Here is a 25,615-nt window from a genome sequence, read left to right as displayed (position 1 = left end):
TGCAACAAGACATACAACAAACATTAGGTGAGCAAGGATTTAACTGACTCTCTACGTACACCGACATTCTCACATGCACTGCAATTTTGGTCACTGAAATCGCCCAGTACTGCGATCCAACACAACTCAAACAACAACCAAACTTAGTTGGGCACTTAATGCCTGTATTTAAATATCCTCCCTTTTACTAGCTGGGATTGGAAAGCTTCCTCCCCCTCCCTCTTTTGCCCCAACTGCATAACAGCATCCTCCTCCAAAAGAGAGGAAAGAGACCCAACAAGAGAACCTTTTCTCACATCGGGCTACATCGCCTGCTGATGAAAACTCCCCTGGTTTCCTCACTACAGCTGGGATCTGCTGCACCCTCAGCTTTTCCACAGCAGTCAGTAATGCAGAAGATCCCTTCTCATCGGTCTGCAACCCCAGCTTCTAAATTAAATACATTAAAAAAAAATTAAATGTATAAAAATCATCAGCCGTTGAAAACTTTGGCAGGACTGGGATGATTAAGTACTTCATTTTGCACTGAAAACTCTGAGCTTTTAAACACAGGAAGTTTTTTTAGAAGCTACAGAGAAATGACAGTTACACATACAACTAGCATTGAACAAGGAGACAGAAACAAAACATACTGTAAGAATTTACATTTTACCATGTTAAAAGCAGTTTGCACAATAGAACTGAGTGGCATTTTGGGGAGCAACTACAAGAGAAGCTCTTGTGTCCACCTCAGACGAAGGATTACTTGGAAAAGTATGTTTGGTCCACAGCAGTGAGATGATGGGCCCTCAGCTGCCCTGTCTGAATGGTCAGGGATGTCCTACAGGACAGCAGCATGTTCACTGATGCAGGCTTCATTCACCCAGAGGTTTCTGGACTAGCCCAAGGAGTGAATTAATCTAATATATTGGTTAAAACACTTGTACAAGTATCCCTCATGGGAGGATAAATGTGCTTCTCTTTCACTTCGTGTAATTTGGGAAAATGTTTAAGCTAACAAAAAAAAGCCACTCATCACTGGGGAGGAGAAAAAAATAAAAAAAAAGCCTCCACGTGGGGCTTAGAGGACGACTAGTAAAAACTTTCCCCTGCAGACAAGGCCACAGTTATTTCCTCAGCTAAGAGCTCGGAATTTGGCCCTTGAACTTAACCACTGCCCATATTTGTTTAGGCACAAGCGGTCTCTCATGGCCTCAGTTTGCTCCCAGTGATGATGACAAACCCCACCTTCATTAAAGAGGAAACGGGGTTGGATTTATGGGCGATATTAAAGGCCACCAAGAATTCAAAAGTGTCTCCTTAGATTGCCTGAGAAAGTCTCAAGTCACAAACCAGTCCTGCGTACCAAGAGCTGTAATGCCTTCTGCCTTGCCAGTTGGCCTGAAGTACAAACAGGCAGGACATTTTTGTAAAAGCAGTTGAACACATTTTTCTTCAGAAGGTTTCTGTTGAACCCTGTACTACTTTCTACTTAAAAATGAAAAGATTCTCAGACTAGACTGTGCTGTTTGACTCTGAAAGACCAAATGGGCATCCTCACAGCAGGTGTGTTGTTACATATCAAAGGCATACACATCATGAGACTATTCAGTCTTTTTTCTTCTAATATCACAGAATAATAGCAAGCAAAACCTTTTTGTTTACATCTGTATTAATGTTGACGTGAATTGCTGGCCCATAACCATAATATACTAATTGCAACAAGTATGATTTAATCACACCCTGTTTAAGCGAGTAGCAAAATGCCTCTTTTCCTCAGAGGATGAGAAATTAAATGCTATCCCAAGGAAAGCAAAACGTCTAGCAAAAGAGCATACACTTCATCATTCCCTTCATAAAGTGAGCAGGCCTTTAAACTAGAAGGAACATTACTATATCTTTGGCTTACATTGGTAATCTGTGCTATTTATGGAACACCTGCAAAATGTGGCTATTCTAAGTTTATACTTTTCTTCCGCCTAATACTAGCCAAAGGGAAGAATACTTAAAATGTGACGTTATAACAATTTCACGAAAAAATGGAAGTATTTTTGCTTTTATTATGGGGACACACACAGAAGCTTACAGGGGGTCCTTCAACATGGAAAAGTCAATTAAAATAATTAATTCAAACAAATCCTAAAACAACTACTATCAAGTTCTGAAGGAATTTTCATAACCATTTAAGAAGATTACCACAACTTACAGTAGTTTTGTCTTAGACAAACACTGCACTGCAAGCTAAACTTAATATAAAAATATATACAAATTTATTAAATAGAATCTAATACACTATAAACAATTATGAAAGTGTTATTACAAAGGTAAACAAAAGCCTGCATTAATATTTCAAGTAGCTGTATAGAATTTCTTCATGTAACATTCAAATTGTGTCACACTGATCACAAAATGGACACAGTAGAACAGGTTTTCCTCAATCCTCATACTTCTATTTAAACATCAAATTATCTTTTTTCCTTCAAACAAGGAACTGCTAGTATGAGTTTCAGTTGGAAAGTGGGCTACCAAAACCACTAGATCTTGCTGAAGAGACTGGGGACCCCACACCATTTTTGTCCAAGCATTTGTTGCAGCATCTTCCTATGTTTTAATCTGGTGATACCTTGTGTTGTGTGACAGCAGAATTTGATTTGTCAGAGTTGAGGAATAAAGTATGTTCTGGGTTTGTTATCAGGGGGCCTCTCCTGTACGCTTTAGTGCTGCTTCTTGTGCTGACAATCTTGCCGTTGCCCTTAGAAATGCCTCCCCCAGAAACAACAATTTCATCCTCAGGGGAAAGGGACCTGATGTGGGGAAACTCTTCACAGTACGCAGCCTGTGCTTGCCCACTAGTACCGGCTTTTTGCTCAGGACACACGAGAGGCCTCTTGCTACAATCCAGATGCAGGCTTCCGTTCACAGAGCTCCATTCACTGCAGTTTCCTTCATCTCTTTCTGGAGTTTCTTGACAATCAGATTCCCAAGTTCTTTTAGATTTAGTTTTCCATTTTCCACATGACTGGATACATTTATCCGTGTTCATGACCATTCTTTCGCTCTTGGTTTTAAGCAGATGATGAGCTGGCCCAGAGGTGGCACAGCCATTTGTAAAGCCGGGTGCCTGCGTATTTTCTGGAGTTACTCGAAAAGCAGATGGAGGGGCATTCTGACATGCTATATTACTCGCAGCACACAGGAATCCTTTGTCTACACTTACTCCATCTTCATAAAACTCTGGCAGAATATCTCTTGAAGCGCTATCCAGATTTTTAGAATTATTCTCATCCTGAATATTTGAAGTCACTGTTTCATGAAGTATCTGTTGAGGTTCGGTCTGCATTGCATCAAACTGCAAACGTTTCTGGACAACTTGATCATTGGCTTTTTTGGTAATGCTTTCACCACATGATTTGCTTTCCATATGGTTCGACCTAGTCTGAAGAATGCGATCCCTTTTTGAGTACTCAGCTCCAAGTGGCAGATCAGAATTTAATAGCAGAGCTAAGAGAGGAGGGAAGGAAATAGAGTAATAGGAGGAAATGTTAATGCTGGAGGCAAAACCTACGTTCTTTGTTTTGTTTTTTTTTTTGTAATAAAGAATTATAAGCATTGTCAAAATAAGCAGCTTATACTTACATTTCCATTAGCAAGCCTATAAATAAATCGTACTTCACTTTCTATCTGCATTTTCATTTCTACATTAAATCAGTATGATCAAGGTGTGAATGACTAGAGAATCCAACATACCTGCGCAGGTAGATTTGCTTTGAGGAATGTGTTGAAGAGGTGTTTCAAGTGCTTTAGCCATTGCAACAAGCTTACTGGCAGCATTCATTATTTTCTTCTCAGCTCTGCCAAGAATTGCAGAACATAAAAGCAAATAAAAATATTAAAGTTTAAGGGTAATTCCCTTTCAACTCTGCATTTTACTGCAAGGCAAAGTTAGCAAGAATCAAACAATACCGAAGAGACAGTATGCCAGGCTGCTCAGCAGTGATCCACGCCAATTTGAGCTGGCTGGCAAGATTTCAGGTCAGACACTGTTTGCTCCAAGGTGGGCAAACACCAAACTTCTACATACCTCCTTCAAAACCAAGAGTAATTTCCAAACATATTTGAACTTACCCTTCATGTTTCCCATTATCAGTAAGAAGTTGTTGAAGGCACATCAAACAGTATTTGCGCATTTTCCGTGCTGTTTCTTGGCGCTCTCTTAAAACCTCTGTTTTAATCATTACAGCAGCTCGCTCCTTACTTTCACGGATGTAACAAACCATATCACCTACGAAAAGACTTCATTAAATACCAGGTTTTCCCCAGAGGTGAGAAGAGAGGGAGGAAAAGCTAACACCACAAACTGGGACCGTCTAGCAGGCCTGGAGCAAGCCAGCAAGGGCCTGGATTTACCTGCCAACATTCCACCCAAATCCTCGCGCCAAGTGTTGTCACCTGAATAAACGTTAGTGAAGACCAGAGCAGGTCAATATGAAGCATCAGACAGTTCAGTTGTCCAGTTCTGCATCTTCAGCAGCAATAGAAAACACTGGGCACAGGAATCTGGGAGGAATGTTGCTGGTAAAATGCGAGTCTAGGAATTCTTTGGTGGCAGTGCAGCTGGCATGTGGGGACCTGATGCACTCAAGTAAGACTGAGTGCTACACTTCACTCTCCCCAGCCAGAAGGTTGCCAATTAAGCCAGAAGGTAGCCAATTAAGCCAGAAGGTAGAATACAGCACAAGAGAAAAGCAGATTCTCCCTTGGGACCAGTTGCAGGGTAGGCGAATTCTTTGCTGGAGATAAAGTACCAGTTCTCAAAATACATTTTACCACCATAAAAGACATAATACAGTGCAGCAAAGCAAGGATGGCATAACAAGGCTTCACCCATCACAATCAATCTTGTCTAAGACTATTGTGACAATTCCATTTACCACATTCATGCTAGTAAGAAGGAAAAATTTACTTCTCAGGCAATTTGGCTGTCAGATTCCTGTGCAAGCTGGCTGAAGAAGGAGAAAGTGACAAAATAAATTATTTTGCTCTCTTTTTAGTTAAGACTTTAGTACTTACACTTAATCTTGTTCACAGCTTTAATGTACTGAGCACGCATTTCTTCCAGTCCTTTCACACAGTCACAGGATGTACAAAGTTTTGAGACGCGTCCCTTTGATAGTGACCTGAAATGCACATAAGTCATATTGCACAAGAAAAGTAGCTTATATCTTACGAAACAATTCAACTTGTTTAGATTTTTTTTTTTAAATACCCTGGTGGTGTCTCCAAGTCTTTCAGTTTAGTCTTCATCTCAGAGTTTTCTGCAATTGGAGCTTCTAGAAACTTCTCATTTTCTATTAAAAATAAAATAAAATTTAAAAATTACCATAATTCACTGCACTTCTCTAAACTCAAGGTGAGTTCAACAGAATTTATTACAGAAACTGCTTTCTCTGGTATAAAAGCTCAATGTCATGAAGCACTACCAGCAAATGTACAGCTGCTGCAGTAACAAGCATATAGGAATCAATCACAACACACTTCAACAAAGCCTGGTTAAAAAAAAGTCGCCTCATACAGTAAATAATAAGCTTAAAGCATTTATTTGCCATTACTAACACTATACTGCAGGTAAAGCACCAAAGATACCAGGTGTACACATAGAGAAAGGATGGGGAAAAAATAACAAAAGTTGTTTTGACAAACATTGGAAAATAATTATTAATTTGTGGATTAGCAATTGTGCATTCTTTGAGGTCAAGCAACTTGGTTGCTGTTGGGGTTTTTTTGGGTTGTTTTATTTAATAACCAGAAGTCACTATTACGAAGGAAGGCTGGACTTCTGTGCTGAAGTCTGCTCAGTGCTACTAAGAAGCATATAAATATTATAATGAGCCACCAGAGAGAATGAGAAGATAGTGGAGTTGTAAAAGCCTGAAGCACAGGACTTGAAGCTGATACTCAAGACCGCTGATCGTGGCATACAGACAGTCCTCCCATGGGTAATCTCATGAAAGTTAAAGAATCTTAAAATCTATTTATTTGCTACATAATCTAATCTAAGCAAATGATTATTTTTTTAAAAAGGGTACAGGTATTTACCATAACTTGAAGAATTGACAGATAAACTTGGACAGACTCATAAAAATCAACATTTGATTACTAGGCTTCCTGTTTTAGGAAAGAAAACCAACCTGAACACCTATGCTGAATGCAGCAGATACCTCCACCATACTCAGCCACAGAATTTCTCACATGAACCATGGCTTAAGAAAACAAGGACTGTCACTGCACAACAGAGGGAATGTCTTATTAGAGACAAGTCTTCCTGCTGGAAGAAGCAAGGTTTTCATTGGTACAATATGAGGACCTGAGTCCTAGGGAAGACATGGACAAGTTCAGCTTTCTTCCTTCTCTGGGATGATGTGCAGTCAAGAATCGTATCTGTGACGATCTTGGTGACAGCAGTAGCCTCCATTTTCATTAACATGTCTCCTATTATCCTTCAATCTTTTCTCCAGCCCCCAAGGAAGTTTACACACTATTTGCTTGTCAACAAAAGAGCACAGAAATATTGTTACACAAATCTGTGCAACTTATACATCTGCAAGCTGGCAATAAAAACATACAACATTTTATTTTTCCTTACTGAGCACAAAATTTACTACAGCACGCAGCTGAGGAAAAAACCCACCCCACACAAACTACAGCCTTTGTAGCAGTACAACCTACTACCTCACAACTGCTCTCTCCAAGGTGACCACTTGCCAAACCTGCTTACAGTGGCCAGAGCAACCTTAAACTGAGGCACGTTCAAACAATTCTACAGAATTACTGACCCTCAAGATGCAGTCTGAGAACTCTCCTGAATCAGAACCTTCAGCAAGTCCATTTCCTGCCATGCTCTAACAAGACCCTAAGAAAAAAAATAAAATTCCCTGAACACTATTGTGTACAGCTTCAACTGATTAAAACACTGCAGGGAGAACGATCCTCTTATTCAAATACCAACATGTTTTCCTTTAGAGAAAACATTATTCTGCTCCTTAAAACAAAGGCCTCTACTGACTCCATCACAGCTGGCTAAGAGAATAGAGCTCCTCAGATACCAGCAGAACGGGAACTGTGCATTACGCTCAAGTAGAAAACAAAAAGTTCTTGAGTACAGGAACAAAGCAAAGCAGACATTTCTCCCACAAATCTGTCAGAAACCAACCTAGACAAAAGGAATTCATGTTGCTGTGAGGGGCACATGAATCAATATGACTTCCTCCAAGCAAAAAGCCAACAAGTCAGCCCTATAGAAGAGACCCCACCACAGGAGTTGTTACAGGTACAGCAAAGGCTTTGATATACCACAGACTTTTCATCCGCATTAGTTCAGATTTTACTATGGCCAGAGACTTCTACCAAGTTAATAAAATAATAAAGGATGGAGTCTGAAAGGATGCCAGATGTACATGATGCAACAGCATCCACAGTAAGCACAGGTATCAATATTAAGTCAGATAACAGGGCAATTGACTAAACTGACGGTCAAGTTTCAGGGAGGTTTTACCACCAGACACTGTAAGTCTGTTCACAGAAAGTGATATAGAGAATACCAAAAATAAGATGTTGGACAGCAAAAAGAAGGCAACCACCACAAAACAGCCAGTGGGTTAAGTACTGAACAAGAATACTGGGTAATACCGCAACTCAATCGGAAGCAGTCTCTACCTACAATGGAGGAATCTCAAACAAGTTACTTTGCATCATCCTTTTTTTCATCAGGAAGAGTGTTAGAAAAGCTTTATTTCCATGCTACAGGCAGAAGCCTTACTTTCAGTGACTTTTCCAAAAATATAGTGGATATTTCATACCCATCATTTGTAGAGATAGCTGTCACATGAGAAAAAAAATTAAGAACTAGAGACCTTTGCTCAGTCATCTGTCCTGTATTTCTCATTTCAAAGTGACAAAAAGGAAAAAGAACATCTTAATTTAAAAGGCAAAGAGACTAAATAAAAACCTACTTAAAATTTACTTTAAGGTTTACCAAAAAAAGAGAGACAATAAATAGAACTACAGATCCAAGCTAGTATTAACTGCAGGAAGGTACAAAAAATCCTGTGGTCAGTAGCTTACTACTGCTGGGGCTAAGAAGAACCAAGTAACATTTAGGGCCACTCTGATCTTTGTATTCGCACTCTGAGGGGATGAGTATGGGCACAGCAGGAGTACAGCCCCGAGGAGACAGCTGAAGGACTCCCTGGCTGATGCACATTTATATGTGTGTATGTGCACATGCATACATTATCTGTATAACCCTCATGGGCAACAGGACCCACACATACCTGTACTCTAAGAACATCTGCCATGTGTCCAGTTTGCCTCTATTGTTTTCCTGACACACATGAAAGAGTACCAAAGTGATAAGTAATGTTTAAAGGAAGGGAGAGTAAGTTTGTGGCTTTTTGTTGTGGGGGGAATGGTTTGTTGTTTTTTTTTTTAAAGTATATGCACACACCTGTTCCAGCCACTGAAAACTAAATGATGCAACAGATGAGACACATGGACCCATAGACATTAAAGTTTTCTTTAGGTGATTAACAATCCTAACCCTGCATTTGCTCTGACTTAGCCCACAGACATCCTTAGCTTGCTATGAAGGAACATGAAGCTACCTCCAGCTCTCTTTTAAAGTCCTGGCACACAGCCTCTGTTTTTTCAAGCTCCTGGCAGTAGCGTTCACAGCAAAAATCATCCCAAGACCCCAAGTTCCTTCTTGTGTATTTCTGACCTGCAACAGTAATTGCTAAAAGTCACACATCAACCCTGGGTCCAAAAAAAGAATCAAGCCCAACCCTGCTGTGTCCAGTGCTCTATTTAATCTTCCTCTTGCTGGAAAACATAACATATCAGTATAATTAAAATTATCATGAGAGGCTGGAACCCTGTTACAGAAGGTGCAGCAGCATTTATCAAGTCATTCAGCCTTCACAGACTCAATGCATTCCCATCAGTGATGATTCTGAGTCTTCAGTCAGTGATATGAGACTTGTAGGTTGAATTTTTTTATTGCTAAAAAGATAGAAAACAGCCAAGCAGGATCTTTGGAGTCTGCTGAAGGAGATTCTCCCAGCTGGGAAGCTTCACATGTGGCTAAGTTAAGAAACTCACAAAGACTGGGCTACTTCCAGAACAGCCATGTCTGCTCTCTATAGCCAGGACAGGGAGCTCTAGAGACAGAAGAGCTGCACTACTTGTATTGTTTTGCATTTAATAGATGTTTTGTTATTTTGGCATTGAGGGAATTCAAGCTGCACTACAGGCATAAAGCCAAAGACTCTCGGGTTTTCTTGCTCTATGTTTTTCTGTTGCATAAGAACTCCAACTGAAAAGAAAGTCCCAGAGAGACTTCTGTGCCTCCCCTTAAGTTTTTCCCCTGCTACACTGTCTCCAGCTTTGCCATAGTACATGTGACCGCCTTGGGCAGAGCTACAATGTTAAAGTAGATAGTGGGGACAGAGGGAAAGAAGGAGGAAAACCAAAACAAAGCTAGAAGAGGTAAACATCACTCAGGGATTTGCATTTTTTCAACTGCATTCTTGATCAAAACAAACTGAAGTACAATTCTTGACACAATGTATCTTTTACATGAATGCAGAAATCCTTGTCTTTTCTAATGTCAAGAGCAAGTAGTACAATCTGATCTTCAAAGCTCTGATTTAGTATTACGCATTTACAAGGCAGTTTAGAGCACATTTGGCCCATCATGGTCAACACTGACTTGCTTATAAGCTGTTAAACATCAAAAGTATGAGTGTTCATGCCCACAACCCCAAAGAGTATTTACACGTGCAGCATATATAGAAGCTCTTTCTTTACTCAAGAATTGCTTTAAAAAGCAGAAAGCTACTTGCATTTAAGAAAATTAAACCTCAAAGGCTAGCACTAAATCAGGAAGCTAGAGACCAGTACCATTTGTTACACAGTTTGTGACTTGGACACAGCACAAGCTAATGCAACACTAAACAACCTTACAGCCAGAACTAGGTCTTCTCTCACCCAAGTATTTACTAGTTAACTAATGCAGTAGAGTCATCAATAAGACATCAACTATTAAAGACTTCTACTAATAAGCTTAATTTGATGATATACAATTTACCAGATTAAAAACAAATCAAATACCTGTGCCTGTTCCAGTTTCCTGTAAGGGTGGCCGTTTCCCTAGCCTCCTTTGTGCTTCTGCTTGGTGTCCAACATTGTTCACAGGGGATCTTGCCATCTCCCCAGTTTCTCTTTCACCACATTGCAGGCAAGGGTATGCCTCTTTATTTATGTTATTCACTTCCTCTTCATATTTCTGCAATTGAAATATACTTACTGAAAATCCAACACATAGCAAAACACAACCAAACCAAACCAAAACCATGTTCCACACAATCTTAAAATAGGTAAGTGGTATGCTATGCATAAAAGAAGCAACCCTGGCCACCAAAGATAGCTTTATTAATTGTAACACTGGCTTTAAATCTGCAATAGAACTGTAGATTGCAGCTCAAATTATGAGGAAAATGTATATTCTAGCATACAAATGTTTTACTCGGCACAATTCACTCCAACAGCAGTACCTGGCTATCTTGAGTTTTACTTTGGAAATGTCAGTAGCTCTTAACATTGCAGAATCATAGAGTGTCTTTGAATAGTTGAAGCTAACTTGTTTTTTTAAAAACCTATCCAGCAAGAATTTAGAGTTTCTGCACAAATATAGGTAGTAGAGGAACAGGAGGGTCATCTAGAAAAAAAAGGAACTCCTTTGTTCATTGTTATTGTAGTAGCATAAGAGAAGATACTATTAAAGAAATTACAGACTTCACTGGATGAGGTGGCTCAAGCCAACCAACATTTTGAAGTTCAAAGGCACATTAAAAACAGTTTACCAAAAGACATACATATAAATTACAGAAGACACATCAGACATAGGGAAAAAAACCTTCCAATTCTTTTTAGCATCACGAAAATCACAGAATCATAGAATCACATCAGCTGGAAGAGACCTAGAGGATCATCGAGTCCAGCCTTTGTCCCAGCCCTATCAACCCCCAATGCAGTAAAAATAACTCATAACAAAAAAACTTTAAAGGATCACTTTCTGAATAGAAACATATTACCACTAAAAAAAATGGGTAATATTGTAATGAGAAACCAGTTCATACTCATTTTCCCCCAGCCCGCCTTTTCTTGAAAAACAAGCCAGTTCCTCTCTCTGTCCTATTCTTGGATTATTCCCCAGCTGCTACATGCTGGGTGGTTGAGCATTTCCGGTAGGATGCTCCCCATAATCAAAAACTTACTATGAGTGTAAGCATTGGAAAAAGAGGAATCTGCCAAAACAACGGCAACAGTAGCATTTGGACAGAATTCTACTTAGTCCCAAACTCCTCTAGAAGAGTGTAGGATGTCTTTCCTCCTTTGAGCAGGCATATTGAAAAGGATCTCCTAGAGGCACAATAAGTTAAGCAAGACTGTCAGACTCGAGATAGATCAGAGCGTCAGTTATTCAGTTCTATGGTGGATAATTCACAAAAATGATTTACTGTTTTTATCTTGTTGCTTAGATGTGGTGTTGGGTGATATGGTTTAGGGGTGACCTTGTAGTGTAGGGTCAATGGTTGGACTCAATGATCCCAAGGGTCTTTTCCAACCTGAATTGTTCTGTGATTCTATGATCTTTATCTGTATCAGAAACAGGGGGGAAAATGAAAGAAAAAGAGTAATGCGACTCACAATCCCTATCCTAATTTGACTTTCTCCTCTGTAAAGACCGAAGGTTTTAAAGCCACATCTATCCTTTCCCTTTTCACTTGCTAACAGTGGATTTTGCCCTCCTTCACAGTTTTAAAGGACTTATCTATAAACTCAAATGTTGGATTCTCCTATTGTCAGGATTACATAGATATTTTATACTAGGAGAAAATAGGTACAAGTCCAACTTCTCAAATTCCTTTACTGCACGGCAGTTATTATTTACAGAAATATTACCTCTTTCCATTCTCGCTCTTTCTTTTCCAAAATTGTAAAAACTGTGGTTCTGTAAGCCCGTTGTAAGCAAGCCTTCATCTTGTCTTTGCATTGACTGTTTAACTGAACATGAGCATCAAAACATTCATCCTTCCAAGAATTCTTATTCTGCGTGCACTTGACTAGTTCTTCATGGATTTCACTCAACAAGTACTCAAGATCAACTAGAATCTTCTCCTCATACCGACTAATTTCTCCCTGCACTCTCTTTGTTTCCTGAGCCTCCCATTCTCGCTGCTTTTGGTCTAGTAAAATCTTTATTTCTGCATCTTTCTGAATGGAGAGATAATTCTTCTGCTTTGCAAGATCCTCCTTTGCTGTTGCAAGTACCTCTTTAATTCTGTTTCTATGATCGTCTAAGAATGATCGGTAGTCTCTCTCATTTTGCTCTCGTATCTGCAGGATTTCTTCTTGCTTTTCTTTGTTCCACTGAGCACGGGCTTTTGCTAATTCTGCTTTGATAGCTGCAGGGATTTCTTCTTTCTTTAGCTCCAATTCCTTCTGGAGAGAAATTACCTTTTCTTCAAGTTCTTTCATTCTTGGTCCAGATTTCTCTGTATTCTCGTGTGCTTTCTTCCATTTCTCTTCAGCAGCGGAGAGAACTTGGGCTAACTGGTGGATATATAACACAGTCATTATAAATACATACATATATTTATATAATAAAATATAACACTGGGTCATTAACAATCTATTAGAGATGACTTTCAAATTATTTCATAAAAATATATAATCCTACATAGGCTAAAAAAATTAACCAGATCAGAATACACTACAAATATGCTTCCTTAAGGATTTCCCAACTATGTCTATATTCATTTCCCAGTAATATATGGGATCTGGAAGTCTGAACTGTTAATCAATACACATATAGAAGTATTTTGGGCTACCTGCTTTGCTGCAGTCTCTTTGTGCTCTTTTTCCCATTTTTCTTGTTCTGTCTTTAGATTTACTTTGTACTCTTTGAGGTCTGTTAACTCTTGCAGCCATTTGGCACGAGCTTGGGTTAAAGCTGCATCTACCTACAGGTGGATAAAAAAATCCCTTTCAGTCATCACCACCAAATACATTTTTATTCCAACTTTCATGCATCAATGAAAGAACAGACTTCAGTCTGGATTGCCCATGTTTACAGAAATTAAAAGAATCAGACCAGCAGCACTCTATGTATTTCTTGATGCAAAAATGATACCAAAACAATGAATTTTTTTCTTAACAAAATTATAAAAACTCTACATCAGTGTTGCTCAGTTCTGTTCAAAACTGCTGCAAAACTTATCCAACTGTGTGGGAAAACTAACAGCTAGAAAAAACAAGCTACATGCTACAGCTTCCTCAGACTTTTTTAGAAACTATTTCTAACACAGCAAATATCAACTACTGAGCTTAAAAGAAAGTTAGTGGAAGAGACCACTTTATTTTTTTTTTTTTTAAGTTGCATATGGCAGTTTCACAGGCTCCAGGCAGACAGAACAATTATTTGTTACCTGGCTGGCAAGATTTTTACGGTATTTATTTTCCAGTTCTATTTCAAATTCTTTTAAGGCCTCTTCAGAAGCCATGTTTTCTTTCAGAGCCTTCTGGATCTGCAGCCTCTGGTCTTCAACAATCCCTTCTAACTCTTTAGTTGAAACTTCATCCACAACTGTTACTCGGTCAGTTTGGGTGCTGCGGTCATTATATTCAACTACAGTTCTTCTCATTTCATCCAACCTACTTTGCCATTCTCTTTCTATTTTTGCAAAGACTTGTTCTTTTTTCTAAGGAAAAAAATAGTTTTTAAGAAAATCTCCCCAGTACCCAAATGACTAGACTCTGTTTACATCAATATTCTTCCCTGACAGAAGAGCAAAACCATGCTCAGAGAGAAGATAGTCTTACAACTCATCACAGCTTTCTTCTATGATGTAAGATATGCAAAGGACTTTTCCATGATAACTGAGGGAATCAAGAGAAAGCACAGCCACTCACCCAGGGAACAGGGTGGAAAACTCCAGCATATTACCAGCTGTGACATTCAGGACATCCTGCATGTTACTTTACAAAGTCTAGGGTGTCAGGATTTTTTTCCCCCAAAATCTTAAGCATGAGTGGTAACTATTGACTTCTTCAGAGGTTCCTAAAAGGACAGATCCTTAAAAGCTACTTCAAGTGGCAGAAAAACAGTGTATAAGTCTACCTACATATAAGTTCTCCTAAAAACAAACAAACCACCACCAACAAAACAATTTGAAAACCCTCTGTGTAAGTTCCACACCTCTTTTTCTTCCTTCTCCCAGTGAACTTTGGCTAATGCAACTTCCTTTTCAACTTGCTGGTTTTTTTCCTCCAGCCACTGCTTCTGTGCTGCTGTCATAGATCTGGTGTGTTTCTCTTCAAGCTCAGTCCTCAGAAGGTTAAGACTGTCTTGTTTTTCTTCTAGCAGCTGTTTCTTGAGCTAGGCAAAAAAACAAATAAAAACTAAACAAACCCCTAAAAGTATTCTCCAAGGCATAGGAAACAAAGTGATGGTATAAAGTGATGAGAATGCATGACTAACTATAGGGTCTGAGCACTGATCTTAATGACATCTGGAGAAGAGGTTCAGCTCTCAAAAGGAGGTGTTGTAAGGCATGATATCAGTGATTATAAACTATTGCTCTAAAATAAGTTTTATTATCAAGTATCTTTATTCCTAGCATACTTTGAACTGCATTTGTTTAGCAAGACAGTTGACCTAGTTTAGTCATTTCACACTGATACTTTCAGAAAAGTAAGGCTTTTAATTAATATAACAGTCTGAATTCATTATTACTTCAAAGCCCACAACATTTTCAGATCAGTTTTATATAGGGAGAAATCTTGGTTTGCCACTCAGTTTTTTTGGAAAATGTCTCATGCATGTAAAACCTCACACTGCTGAAAAGTGAAAACTATGAAAGCTGACTTAAACCCCAGGACACAACAGCAGCCTAACTTAAACCAATAGGTCATATGTATCAACTTTCTGACATCGCTGAATCTCTTCAAAGTATCTTCCAGCTGAAGCTGTACAGTTTACAGGTATTCCCATTAGTACCTTCTCTTCCTTCAGCTGCTGCTCTCGCTCAAATTTCTTCCTTAAAGTAGCTTCCAAGGTGTCCTTCTCCCCACAGACTCCAATGTAACACTCCTTCACTGCAGTCATCTCTTTGTTCAGCTCCTCTATGTCAGCCCTTCACATGACAGATTATTTGCTACCAATTAGTCTTTACACTCACAGGATAGCAAGTCTGTTTTTAAGAAAGTAACTAGCACTGAGTGCCAAACAGGAAATGCGAAAGTTTCAGTAAAAGTGGAAGGAACAGCAAGCCTTACTTTAACTCCGAGATTGTCTCTTCGTAAGTTTCAATAAGCTGCTGTTTTTCTGCAGCACACCTCTCCATCAGGGCTTTCTCAAAATGTGCTTTTGTGTCCTCATGATGTTGTTGATAGATTCTTTCACACCTACAATTTCAAGAAAGGAAAACGCTAGGTTTTACTTGCCCCCTTTTAAACAGGGTTCAACTTTTCCTTAAGAAATCAGCTTTCTAATGCTGACTTCCCCTTGTATCAGACAACTGGAACAAGATTATACATGTAGGCTAAAAGCTCATAGATAGAACAGAGTTAACAGACTTACTGGTCAATGGCTTCTTGTTTATCCTGATCAAAATTCTGAACCATCTTTCTCATCTGACGACAGAGATCTTGATTTAAGATTTTCAGTTTTTCCTCACTTTCCTTCAGTTCTTCAATAGTTGAAGCATGGTTCTGGATGAACAAAATTCAGGTAATGGGGGGCTGTAAAGAACGTTTTCTAATTGCAGGTTTTAGCACAAAGGGGTCTTTTGTGGTACTTTTTTTGTAGGGACAAGCAGCACCTCTCTCACCTCCACTTCTTGCAGCAAAGTTTCATTAGCCTTTCTGAGTCTCAGAACTTCTTCCTTAAGATTATCAGAAACCGAAGGACTTGCCACCAACTTATCATTCATGTTTGTGAAAGGCTAGAAACAAAAAAAATTAGGATGATACCTTTCAAAATACACATGATTTAGAAGTCGATGCTTTAAAAAAAAAAAGATTTAAGCTGTAGAATAAAAATTTTATGTCGAAAAAATAAGTAAAAAAAACCAAACACAAAAGGAAATTATTGCAGCTTAGTATCACTGTTACTCTAGATAAATTCCTAAAATTCATACCGTCATGAAGGTTTAAAGCACACACTTGATGTTGTGTTTGCAAGTCGAATGACTATCAATCACCAGAGAGCACACTTCTCAAGCATACTGCATTCCTATCCCACATCCAGGTCACAGTATAGATTACAAGAGCAAATGTTACAAGTCTGATCAATTTATAGAGAGAAGTTAATAATGGGCTGAAGAGAGATGCAATCAGATTCCTTGTTGATCAAATTACATAGCAAAGGCTGCCTGAAGACCAATCTGTTTAATGTTCCATTTGTATAACCTAATGATACTATCAGGTTTCTCACAAGAAATTACAAGATATTTTTGGCAAAAGAAAAACTACTTTCTCCAGTCAAAAAAAGCAGAGTGGCCATTAACTGCTATCAAGCAAGTAATGTCATAAGATATTTAAAGGTTGGTTTGGTTCACTAAAATCCAGTGCATCTTTACTTTAAAAAAAGTGTAAAAGAACAAACCTCTGACTCTTTCGATGCTTTTTCTGCTTTCAACAACTCCTTGTGTTCCTCTAATGTCTTCTCGCAGTCTTTCAGATCATTTTGTAATTGAGTAATCTGATTTCTCTTCATTTTATTACTGCTCAATAAACGTTCCAGCTCAGCTTTTAATTTCACAATAATTTCATCTTTAGAGAGCTCTCTATCCATGTCTCTGTTCTGTATTGCACTATTAAGGAAGATATAAGCCATTCAGTATTTAAAAGACAAAAAAACATTTACCTGGAAGGTAGTGGTAGCAAAGAGAAGAGCAACTAATGCTACCAGAAAAGTTTATAAGAGTAAAACGAGTGAGAAAACATGAACACAGAAGCCTTTTTTGGCATATGCAGTTAATGTACAGAAAACTTGTTCATTCAACTGTTCCCCCAAAAGACTCACTCTCACATGATGTGAGGTATTTTGAGACATTCAGTTGTTTTAAAGACAGCTTTAGCATTAAGTACCTAGGTGAAATTTTTGAGCCAAAAGGCATCCATGCATATAATCCATACAATCCAAAAAACACAGTCCCTATGAAACCTGAAGATTTTTTTAAGCAGAAATTAAGCATCCAGTTTATGGCATTAAGTCTTATTTCTTTCCCAGATTATCCTGACATTACAAGCAGCATTTCAAATATCTACCCCAAAATTGAATGTTGATCCTCTGTAATTTCTTGAGGATTCTTGTTGAAGGAAAAATCTAAAAATCACTGAATACCTGCAGAACTTTGGTTTTTTCACAGGGATTTTTTTTATTCCCAAATCTACATAGGAATCACCCATGTTTGCATGCAGCGCTTCACCCGTATCGTTCAAAAATACTCCAAGCTTGGCAGCAGATTCATACAAAGCTATTTCCTCCTTCAGTTCCATTAGTTCCTCCTTAAAGGAAGAGACGGGGAAAAAAAGTTACACTCAGCAGAGCAATGCCAGACAAACACATTAGGCCCATGATAATTCCTCCAAAGAAAATAAATATGTGTAGCTATTCTTTCTAAACATAGTTGAATTTACTTGAATCATCACTACCCATCTATACTATCATCTTTGATACCTCTAGCAAAGCATATAATAAAATTACAAATTAATTAGGGAATATTTTCTCTTGCTCATTGTATTATATTGTTCTTATTACAGTTCATACATCAAGTTAAGAATTATTTCTTTCGCTCTTACTTCTTTATGCTGTCATTGTATAGTAAAACAGACAAGAGAAAACTACACAGCTGGAAAAAGATCCAATTACTCTACTACTTACAAGGCTTCATGGTTTACAAGATGATAGATTTAAATCAAATATATGAACTGAATTGGAAACAGACTTCCACTCATTTTATAGAGGACTCTCTAGCATTCCCTTTTGCTGGCAAAAGCTAAATTCCAGAATATAGTATCTCCAACTACCCCTATAGTCTAATAAGTTACAAGATTCCCAGCACATAGAATTTACACTCTTTTTTTTCCATAAGCAGATTACAGATGTATATCAGATTTATGATGACATATATGCACCATTATGTTTGAATTTAAAAAAAAAAAAAAAGAAAGAGTCAAATTTGCAACAGTGGGAGATGAAGTAGTGGATACTCCTTTATTCAATGTAAACATGCTTGTTTCCTCATACAAATAACAAGAACTCCAACTACCAATCTCTTCACAATAATGCCCTCCCCTCTAAAATCAAAAGAGTAAAATATTTTATAAAAACTAATTAACCTGCAAAGCCTTGTTCATATTATTGCTTATCATATGCGCAGACTGAGCTTGTTGCAACTGAAATCGTAACTGATTTGTCTCCTGCATCGAGCCTATTGCACAAAGAAAAGAGAAAGAAAGAGCAAGTCAAATATGCAAGGAAGACTATGCAATCTGAGAAAAGATCACTGTTAAAAACAGTAGTGTTGATTCTGGTGATAAGCATTACTCACCATGTTTTAGTCCATGGTTTAGTTGTGGGCCTGGCATTGCTGCATCAATGGTTGGACTCAATCTTAAAAGTCTTTTCCCGCCTAAATGATTCTATGGTTCTATTTCCCTGTGCTCACTAATAGCTACTATACACTAAAAGACTTCAACATGTAAAAGTAGGCATAAGTCAAATATAGAAAGGGCAGACTATTTCACATGCTGCTCCTACTGTTACAGTTTCAACAATAAATCTTGTTGTGATTGGATTTTAGAATGGCAATTCAAGTAAAATGCGTAACACAAAAATAAGTAGCTTGCTCACAGAGGCTGGTATTTGGTCCAGAACTAAGTTTACCCATACGCAGCACAAAACGCATAGAAAAACAGTTTAGTCACTGTTGCTTTGGGTTTTGGTGGTTTTTTTTTTTGGTTTGGTTGGGGTTTGGGCAGCAGGGGGGGAATAATTTTATTTGGTTGATTTTTACAGTTCAGTCTAGAGTTAAAGTTCATTTAAGTCTGACTAATGCACTGCATAGGAAACGATCTAGTACACGTTTAGCTTGGTGTTGATTCCATTTCAATAGGAGCATAGATGTGCAATTTCATACTTCAGAACTGAGCCATTTCTGCAAGGAAATATAAGGTATGAGTAGAAGGCTGACCTGTGTGCAGTAAATTTGCACATTGCTTTTGGCTTTCTTCCAGGCTTCTTGTCAGTCGATTTATTATTTCAGTTTTCTCGCATTTGGTTTCTTCCAGCAGTTTTTCAAGTTGCTTAACATGCCTTCCTAGATTTATGCAAAGGTCTTTCTAGGAAGAGAGATTATTTTTTACTCATGTTAGGAACATCTAGCCATCTAGGATAGTTTCAGATATGGAAAAAGTCAATTCACACAAGACATCAATCTGATACCTAAAGGGGTAGTGGCCAGCTAAATCAACCACAGATCAGATGCTGTCCTTGGCTGACACGTCATCTCTTAGAGCACCAAAGTTAAGTTTTCACTAGGAGACAGTAAGTATACTCATATATAAACATTCCTAGATGGGAATTGTTCTTTTTTCACATGATATACAAAGGAGACCTTCATATGGCATGATTTAGTTACCTACACAGAACTGTGAGGCACAGCATCTCATCTTTACACCTTGACTTTTCTATTTTCTCTCAGACAGGAGACCTCAAACATATTACCATAAAATTTTTTTTTCAGCAGAGACAAAGCTGTGTAAGCTTTGTTGTAGTACTGATAGACAGAAATTTAGCAGCCGTTTCCAAGCAAATGCTACCTACCTTTTCAAATATACAATCCATTTACTTCTATGCATATTTATGTTGAGATAAGAATTAGAGATATTTCTTTTTCCTTTAAGTGAAATAAGAGGACAATTTATTAAGACCTGCTTGGTTTACATTGCTTGAATATTTCTAATGGTGTAATGGACTCTCACAACATGTCAGATAGAATAATTTTAATAAGCTCTATAAAACCATGTAATACAATCCATATTAAACTCCATCTTAAAGACAGCCTTTTTCCCTCCTCCTCTCTCCTTTTAAACCTGTACTTCTAAAATAAAGTGACTGTTCAGTGGTCCTCAATCATTTTGAAACTAAAGCTTGGTGACAGACTGTTTATCAGTTTTCTTGCAGTAAAAATATCACATCATTTCTTAATTGGGTCTTTTCTTCCTTGGATTTATTTGCTGGTACTCTTTCAAAAAGAGATTGTGCACAGCGCGAAAGACCAAGAAACTAAGACAATGAATTCTTGCCTCCTCTGCATCTACTATATACACATTCACAATCTGAGCTCACAGCTGCCTGGAGATGTTATAAAAATACACCACACTGGCTTCATAATATTGAGACTCATGCAGAATTTCTTTTCTATTTGCTTAGCAGCTTCCAGAAGAAGTTATCAGAATTATAGGTTAAGAAGTACAGTTTGGGAAAAAAGAGGAGATCTACGGCTTCTTCAGTACAGTACTTGGCATCCTGAAATTTCTCACCTGCTCTTGGAGTGCAGCTTTTGTAGTATCAAGTTGTTGCTCTAACGATAATACTTGCTTTTCATACTTCTGCTTCAGTGCTGAAATAATGGCCTCGTGTTGTTCTCTGGCTCTCTGAAGGGCATCTGATCGCTGAAGTTCTAACAGCTGCTTCTGCATGCCCTCCATGGCTACCTCTGCCAGTTTGGATTGCTTCAACATCTGTAAGAACAGTATTAGAGCAGCTCTCAGTTACATATATTTTACTTTTGTTGCAATATTCTGTATGTCAACTCAGGTTTTTTGTGCAAGAGTTGCTAGAAGACCTCAGATAATGGCTGGATTTTAACACAAATTATTTTCCAGCAATTCACCTTATTCATCATATATTCAGATTCTGTAATGATTGTAAACGTTTCAAGACATGCACTTATGTTTAATGCAAATGCACCCCAAATACAACTCTAGAGATCTCCCAAAACAGAGAGTTTAAAAATATTTATAGTACCTGCTCCTCATTGGCAGTAAGAGTCCGAATTTGAGTTTCAAGTGCCTTTATCTGACCTTCAAGATGCACTTCCCGCTCCTTCCCATCCTGATAGAGCTTTTGAGATTCATGAAGACTAACAGCCAAACCATCCTTTTCATCTTAAAAAAGATGCATAATAATTGTGAGAGACATGGCCCACCAACCAACAACTTCGTGGAACATGACTGGTATCCCTGCTCTACAGAACCATCTGCTACGAGCCCACTGTCTCACACTGTGGGCAACGAGCAGAAAACAGAACCAAAACCTTTCAGCCAGTCTCCATCCAGTAACCATTTTGCCCCTCTGGTGGCTGGCAGCACTCCGATATTTGTGCCTTCAGAACTCTACTGGAGACAAGACCCAGCTGCCAGCACTAGGAACTAGCATCATCCCTTACACCAGATAAAGGGAGAAACAAAGTAATTCCTCTGGCAGAACAGCCAAGAGCAATCAAAATGGTTGACAGTTGAAGTTTTGTCTTTGCTTTGCTCCTTTTGCACTCTTAAAAGTACTTTCTTAATTCTTTAAGATCACAACTTTTTTTGTCTAGTCCCATAAGGGAGACCAAGGCAAACCATCAGTCGCCACTACAGCTTTGATCATTTTAGAAGAGCTCTGTATGACAGCACACGCCCACAAAATCATGTATGTACACTTCTCCTCCTACAGAGGTTTAGTTGTTGGGGATTTTTTTATTTTTTGTATTTTTAACACACTACTTTAGCAAACTTCTCACTTTTTTACATTTTTAACACCTGGCACATGGGAACTCTGGAATAAAATGGTGGTCTTGAGAATGCAGTAAAACTTAAGACAATTATGCAGTCAGGCACCAATCCAAAGAATTTTCTTTAAAACAACAGAGAGAGAAGAGCGTTAGGTCCACATAATCCCAAATCAGTTTTATAAATATGATTAATAACTCTAGAAACACTATCTAAATCAAAGTTTCAGAAAAAAAAGTTGCTAGATATGAATAAAATCTAAGAACTAGCAGAAAACATTTTACCTTTTATCATTGAAAGCTGATGATTCAAATATCTAATCTGCTGTGTGCTCTTTTCTAGCTTTTCATTAAGTTCTTCTAGTTGTCTTTCTCTTGCTTTATTTAGAACTTGAAGTTGAAGAATCTGCACATTTTCTGAAGAATCTGCCAAATTTCAAACAGCATACAGATCAGTCAGCACAGCTTAAGAAAGTCATTGTCATAAGTAATTCCTGCCCCAAGGTACTTCCTTCATACAGTGCCAAATCCACTGTTGGTTCACAAAATTGCATCATTTTTCTAATCCATGTCTGATTCACATCACCTGACTTGCTCCAGCAGCAACGGCTGAAGAACTGTAGGAACTACCAACATAATTCAAACCAGGAAGCCCAGATAAAGGTTTAGGTGCTGTGAATTCACACACAGTCTTGTGACAACTATAAAATTAAGATGAATAACAAGCAAAGCAGTTCTGTCATTTGAAGTACAGAAAAGCGCAATGGGGCACCACGCAAAGTATATTTTCTAAGGCAGAGTAAGTAATTATTTTCCAATATTACAAACAAGACAAAGTGCCAGCAAGACTTGACATGAAGCCATCAAAAATGGTTTCTTTCACAGTCTCACCAGCCAAAACTACATTTTTAATAGTCTGAAACTCAAATACCTGGATCAGAAAAATAATTTCTCTTTTTTTTGTTGTTTTTTTTTTTTCTGGGAGGAGGGGGAAGATAGAAACTAACCAAGAAAACAAATACAAAATTAGGGATATCCCAATGTAAGCTTAGAGCAAAATAAAAGATCAGGTATGGCAACATACTTTTAGCCCTCCTCTTACTAAAAATCTGCTGAAACCAACAGGTATTCTACTGCCAATTTCGAGTGGACTTTTCCCACAAATTTATTTCAAGTCTAAACAGCAAACACTTACTTTCATCATTGCCCAGGAATTCATGTTGCAAATCTTCAAACACTTCATTTCTTCTGGTTCCTTCTTGGATTACTGGAATATTTTGATGAACGCCATTTTGGTATGGTTTATAAGTCACTTTGTAAGATTCTGGTGATTGGTCACTGACAATGTCAGATGCAACAAACTGCTGTTGTGACAACATATACATAAGAGGACATAAGTTAAAACTACAGCTGTAGTGAAAATTCTTTTCATTTTACAGATTGACATCAAGACAAGCTCTTGCAGCTCTTCATTTCCAGGGTCCAATCCAGCACACCATTAAAGGTAATAAACATTTTCATGAAAGCTTCCACTTCAGGAGAGCAGTGAAGTGTCAGCTTCAATGGAATAAGCACTTCAGTGAAGCCCATTAATTAGCCAACAAGAGTAAAAAACCCATGAAACCATCAAAACCAAAGCCATTAACATGCACATATGAAAATCCAATTATTTAACACTTCATTGTTTTAAATATACTACAGAAGCTTCCCATCATTGTTTAAACTGATAAGAGATTGAAAGTGTTTAGAAATACTACTATCAATAGTTAAAGACCTGTGAAAACTTTCCAAAAGAGACAAAAATGCATCAGATTCTGAAATACCTTAAGATGTTCCTTTGGAGCATCTGGAAAACTTACTATTTTACTTTGCTGATTGCTAAATTCTGGTTTATGGCCATTTGCGTATGGCCTGAAGTTTTCAGGAAGATGATACACATTGTTCTGTTGGTAACAACTTGGAGCATTAAACCCATCTCTACCAAGATACACATCATCAGGATCCTCTTGACCATTCTGGCCACAGTAGTCATCTTTAACATCATATAAATGTTTTTTCTCTGCGTCGTTATGTAGGCCATTCCAATTCTTTCCAAGCTTTTCAATACGATCATTTTGCTGGTCACGCAAGAATTGTTCAGGGTACAGATTTTGTCCTTGTTCATAACTCTAGGAATGGATAAGAGGTTTAGAATTGCACTCCCAAAACTCAGACTTCCTCCCACCCACACTTTTTCTGGGGTTACCAGCCCTCAAACTACACGTACTGAAAACAGATAGCAAAACATGCCACCTACATGAGAAGCATTTCTCTAACGAATTGAAATAGTAGTTGGCATGTTATTATGAACATGCAATTCCTACTAATTAAATCACTGTGCATATAAGCTTACATTTTGAGGATCACTTATCAACGAATGACCATTCCACCTTCCATCGTGCTTCCCAGGCTCACGTGATCTAGAGAAAGACAAGCAGCTTAACTAAAACAAAACAATCCATCTCTTCGTCAAATTAAGTGGCATCTAGTTTGTTTCTCAGGGAACACAAACCATATCACAAACTGCATTACAGTTCCCATTTTCCTTGGACTGCTTTTACAGACCTCACCAGCTAAGATTTTGCTCTATTCTCAAAAACACAATAATAAAAAATGGTGAAAAGAGCCTTACTGCTCCTCAGTCTCATGAATGCTACAGTCTGAACAGCTGGAGAGCTGGTTTCCACTGTCATCCAGCATGTCATGGGGAAGGTCTGTCAATAGTAGTTTCAACTGAAATAGAAGAAACAACATTCATTATGTGCTTTTCAAAAGAATGAGTACAAGTTCAGTGCAAAGAGATAGAGAGAGGCAAAATAGGTCACTTGCACAAAATCCTATTTTTCTTCCTCAAAGGAAAAGTTCACAACATTGGAACTCACAGAGAGACTTATATCATGGAATGCTTAAAAGACTAGAGCACCAACCAAATGATTTTTCTGGCAAACTCTTCTTAGGAAATGAGCTGGTTTTTTTAAACACTTAAAAGAGAGAAATGGGAAGAAGCTACATACACAAGCCTTCAATTTAAATAATTCATCCTTGTTTACCTCTTGTTCTCTTGCATAATCCTCTTGGTCATAGTCTTCATCTTCATGTTGAGTTTGCAGAGCTCCACTATCGAAGTCAAGGGACATTGCTGTCTTCCAATGCTTTTCAGTATGCAGCAAAACCTATTGCAAGACAGGAAAACATCACACATGAATGGAAGTGTGGGGCAACCAAAAAGAACACCCTCATTCCATGAATTAGGTAGCCAAACACAAACAAAAATAGCTTGTTTGAAACAAACATTGTCCATTATCTAACATTATCTAACAGCTTTTGTTTCTCAGGATACCTGATGCCACTCATTTCTAAGAATTTAGCATTTAAAACAGATTATTTGGGCTTTTCATACGTTGACGTTATTAAATTATTGATGCTTAGTTACACCCAGATATTATTTTCTCCAGGCATGCCATGTATATACTGTGACAGCTGTCAATAGTTATGTCCACTTCAAAATCTTCCTTCATGTACTTCTAAAGAGTAACTACATCTTGTAAGAAATACCGAAAGCACGGTACTACCTGTACAAGCACCTGTCTTCGAGCATCCCCTAAACCCCACAGCGTGAGCGGCAGCGGCCTACCCCGCAGAAGGGCGCTGAGGGGGCTCAGCCAGGCCCGCATCGCCCGTGAACGACCCCC

The 25,615-nt window shown here is 38.2% G+C and overlaps 1 protein-coding gene across 1 annotated transcript; it reads right to left on the bottom strand.

Moving 5' to 3' along the window:
* Positions 1 to 296: 296 nt before the first annotated feature.
* On the bottom strand, positions 297 to 25,060 carry CEP152 (centrosomal protein 152kDa; the record flags this gene model as incomplete). The annotated part of the gene is given in 28 exon segments (XM_009877412.1): positions 297 to 429; positions 2,603 to 3,480; positions 3,727 to 3,830; positions 4,105 to 4,261; positions 5,050 to 5,156; positions 5,246 to 5,327; positions 8,576 to 8,755; positions 10,147 to 10,321; positions 12,001 to 12,651; positions 12,993 to 13,061; positions 13,527 to 13,799; positions 14,297 to 14,476; positions 15,098 to 15,233; positions 15,376 to 15,504; positions 15,680 to 15,810; positions 15,930 to 16,043; positions 16,706 to 16,913; positions 17,447 to 17,610; positions 18,445 to 18,536; positions 19,299 to 19,446; positions 20,650 to 20,850; positions 21,137 to 21,276; positions 22,170 to 22,310; positions 23,080 to 23,248; positions 23,708 to 24,052; positions 24,277 to 24,343; positions 24,556 to 24,656; positions 24,974 to 25,060. Coding segments are annotated over 28 exon segments (5,362 nt in total), but the record flags the coding sequence as incomplete, so codon positions are not given.
* Positions 25,061 to 25,615: the final 555 nt, after the last annotated feature.

This window comes from Apaloderma vittatum, unplaced genomic scaffold, assembly GCF_000703405.1.
Source record: "Apaloderma vittatum isolate BGI_N311 unplaced genomic scaffold, ASM70340v1 Scaffold42379, whole genome shotgun sequence".
NCBI lineage: Eukaryota > Metazoa > Chordata > Aves > Trogoniformes > Trogonidae > Apaloderma > Apaloderma vittatum.
The sequence above is the reverse complement of the archived record's forward strand: the minus strand, read 5'-3'. Positions and strand labels throughout refer to the sequence as shown.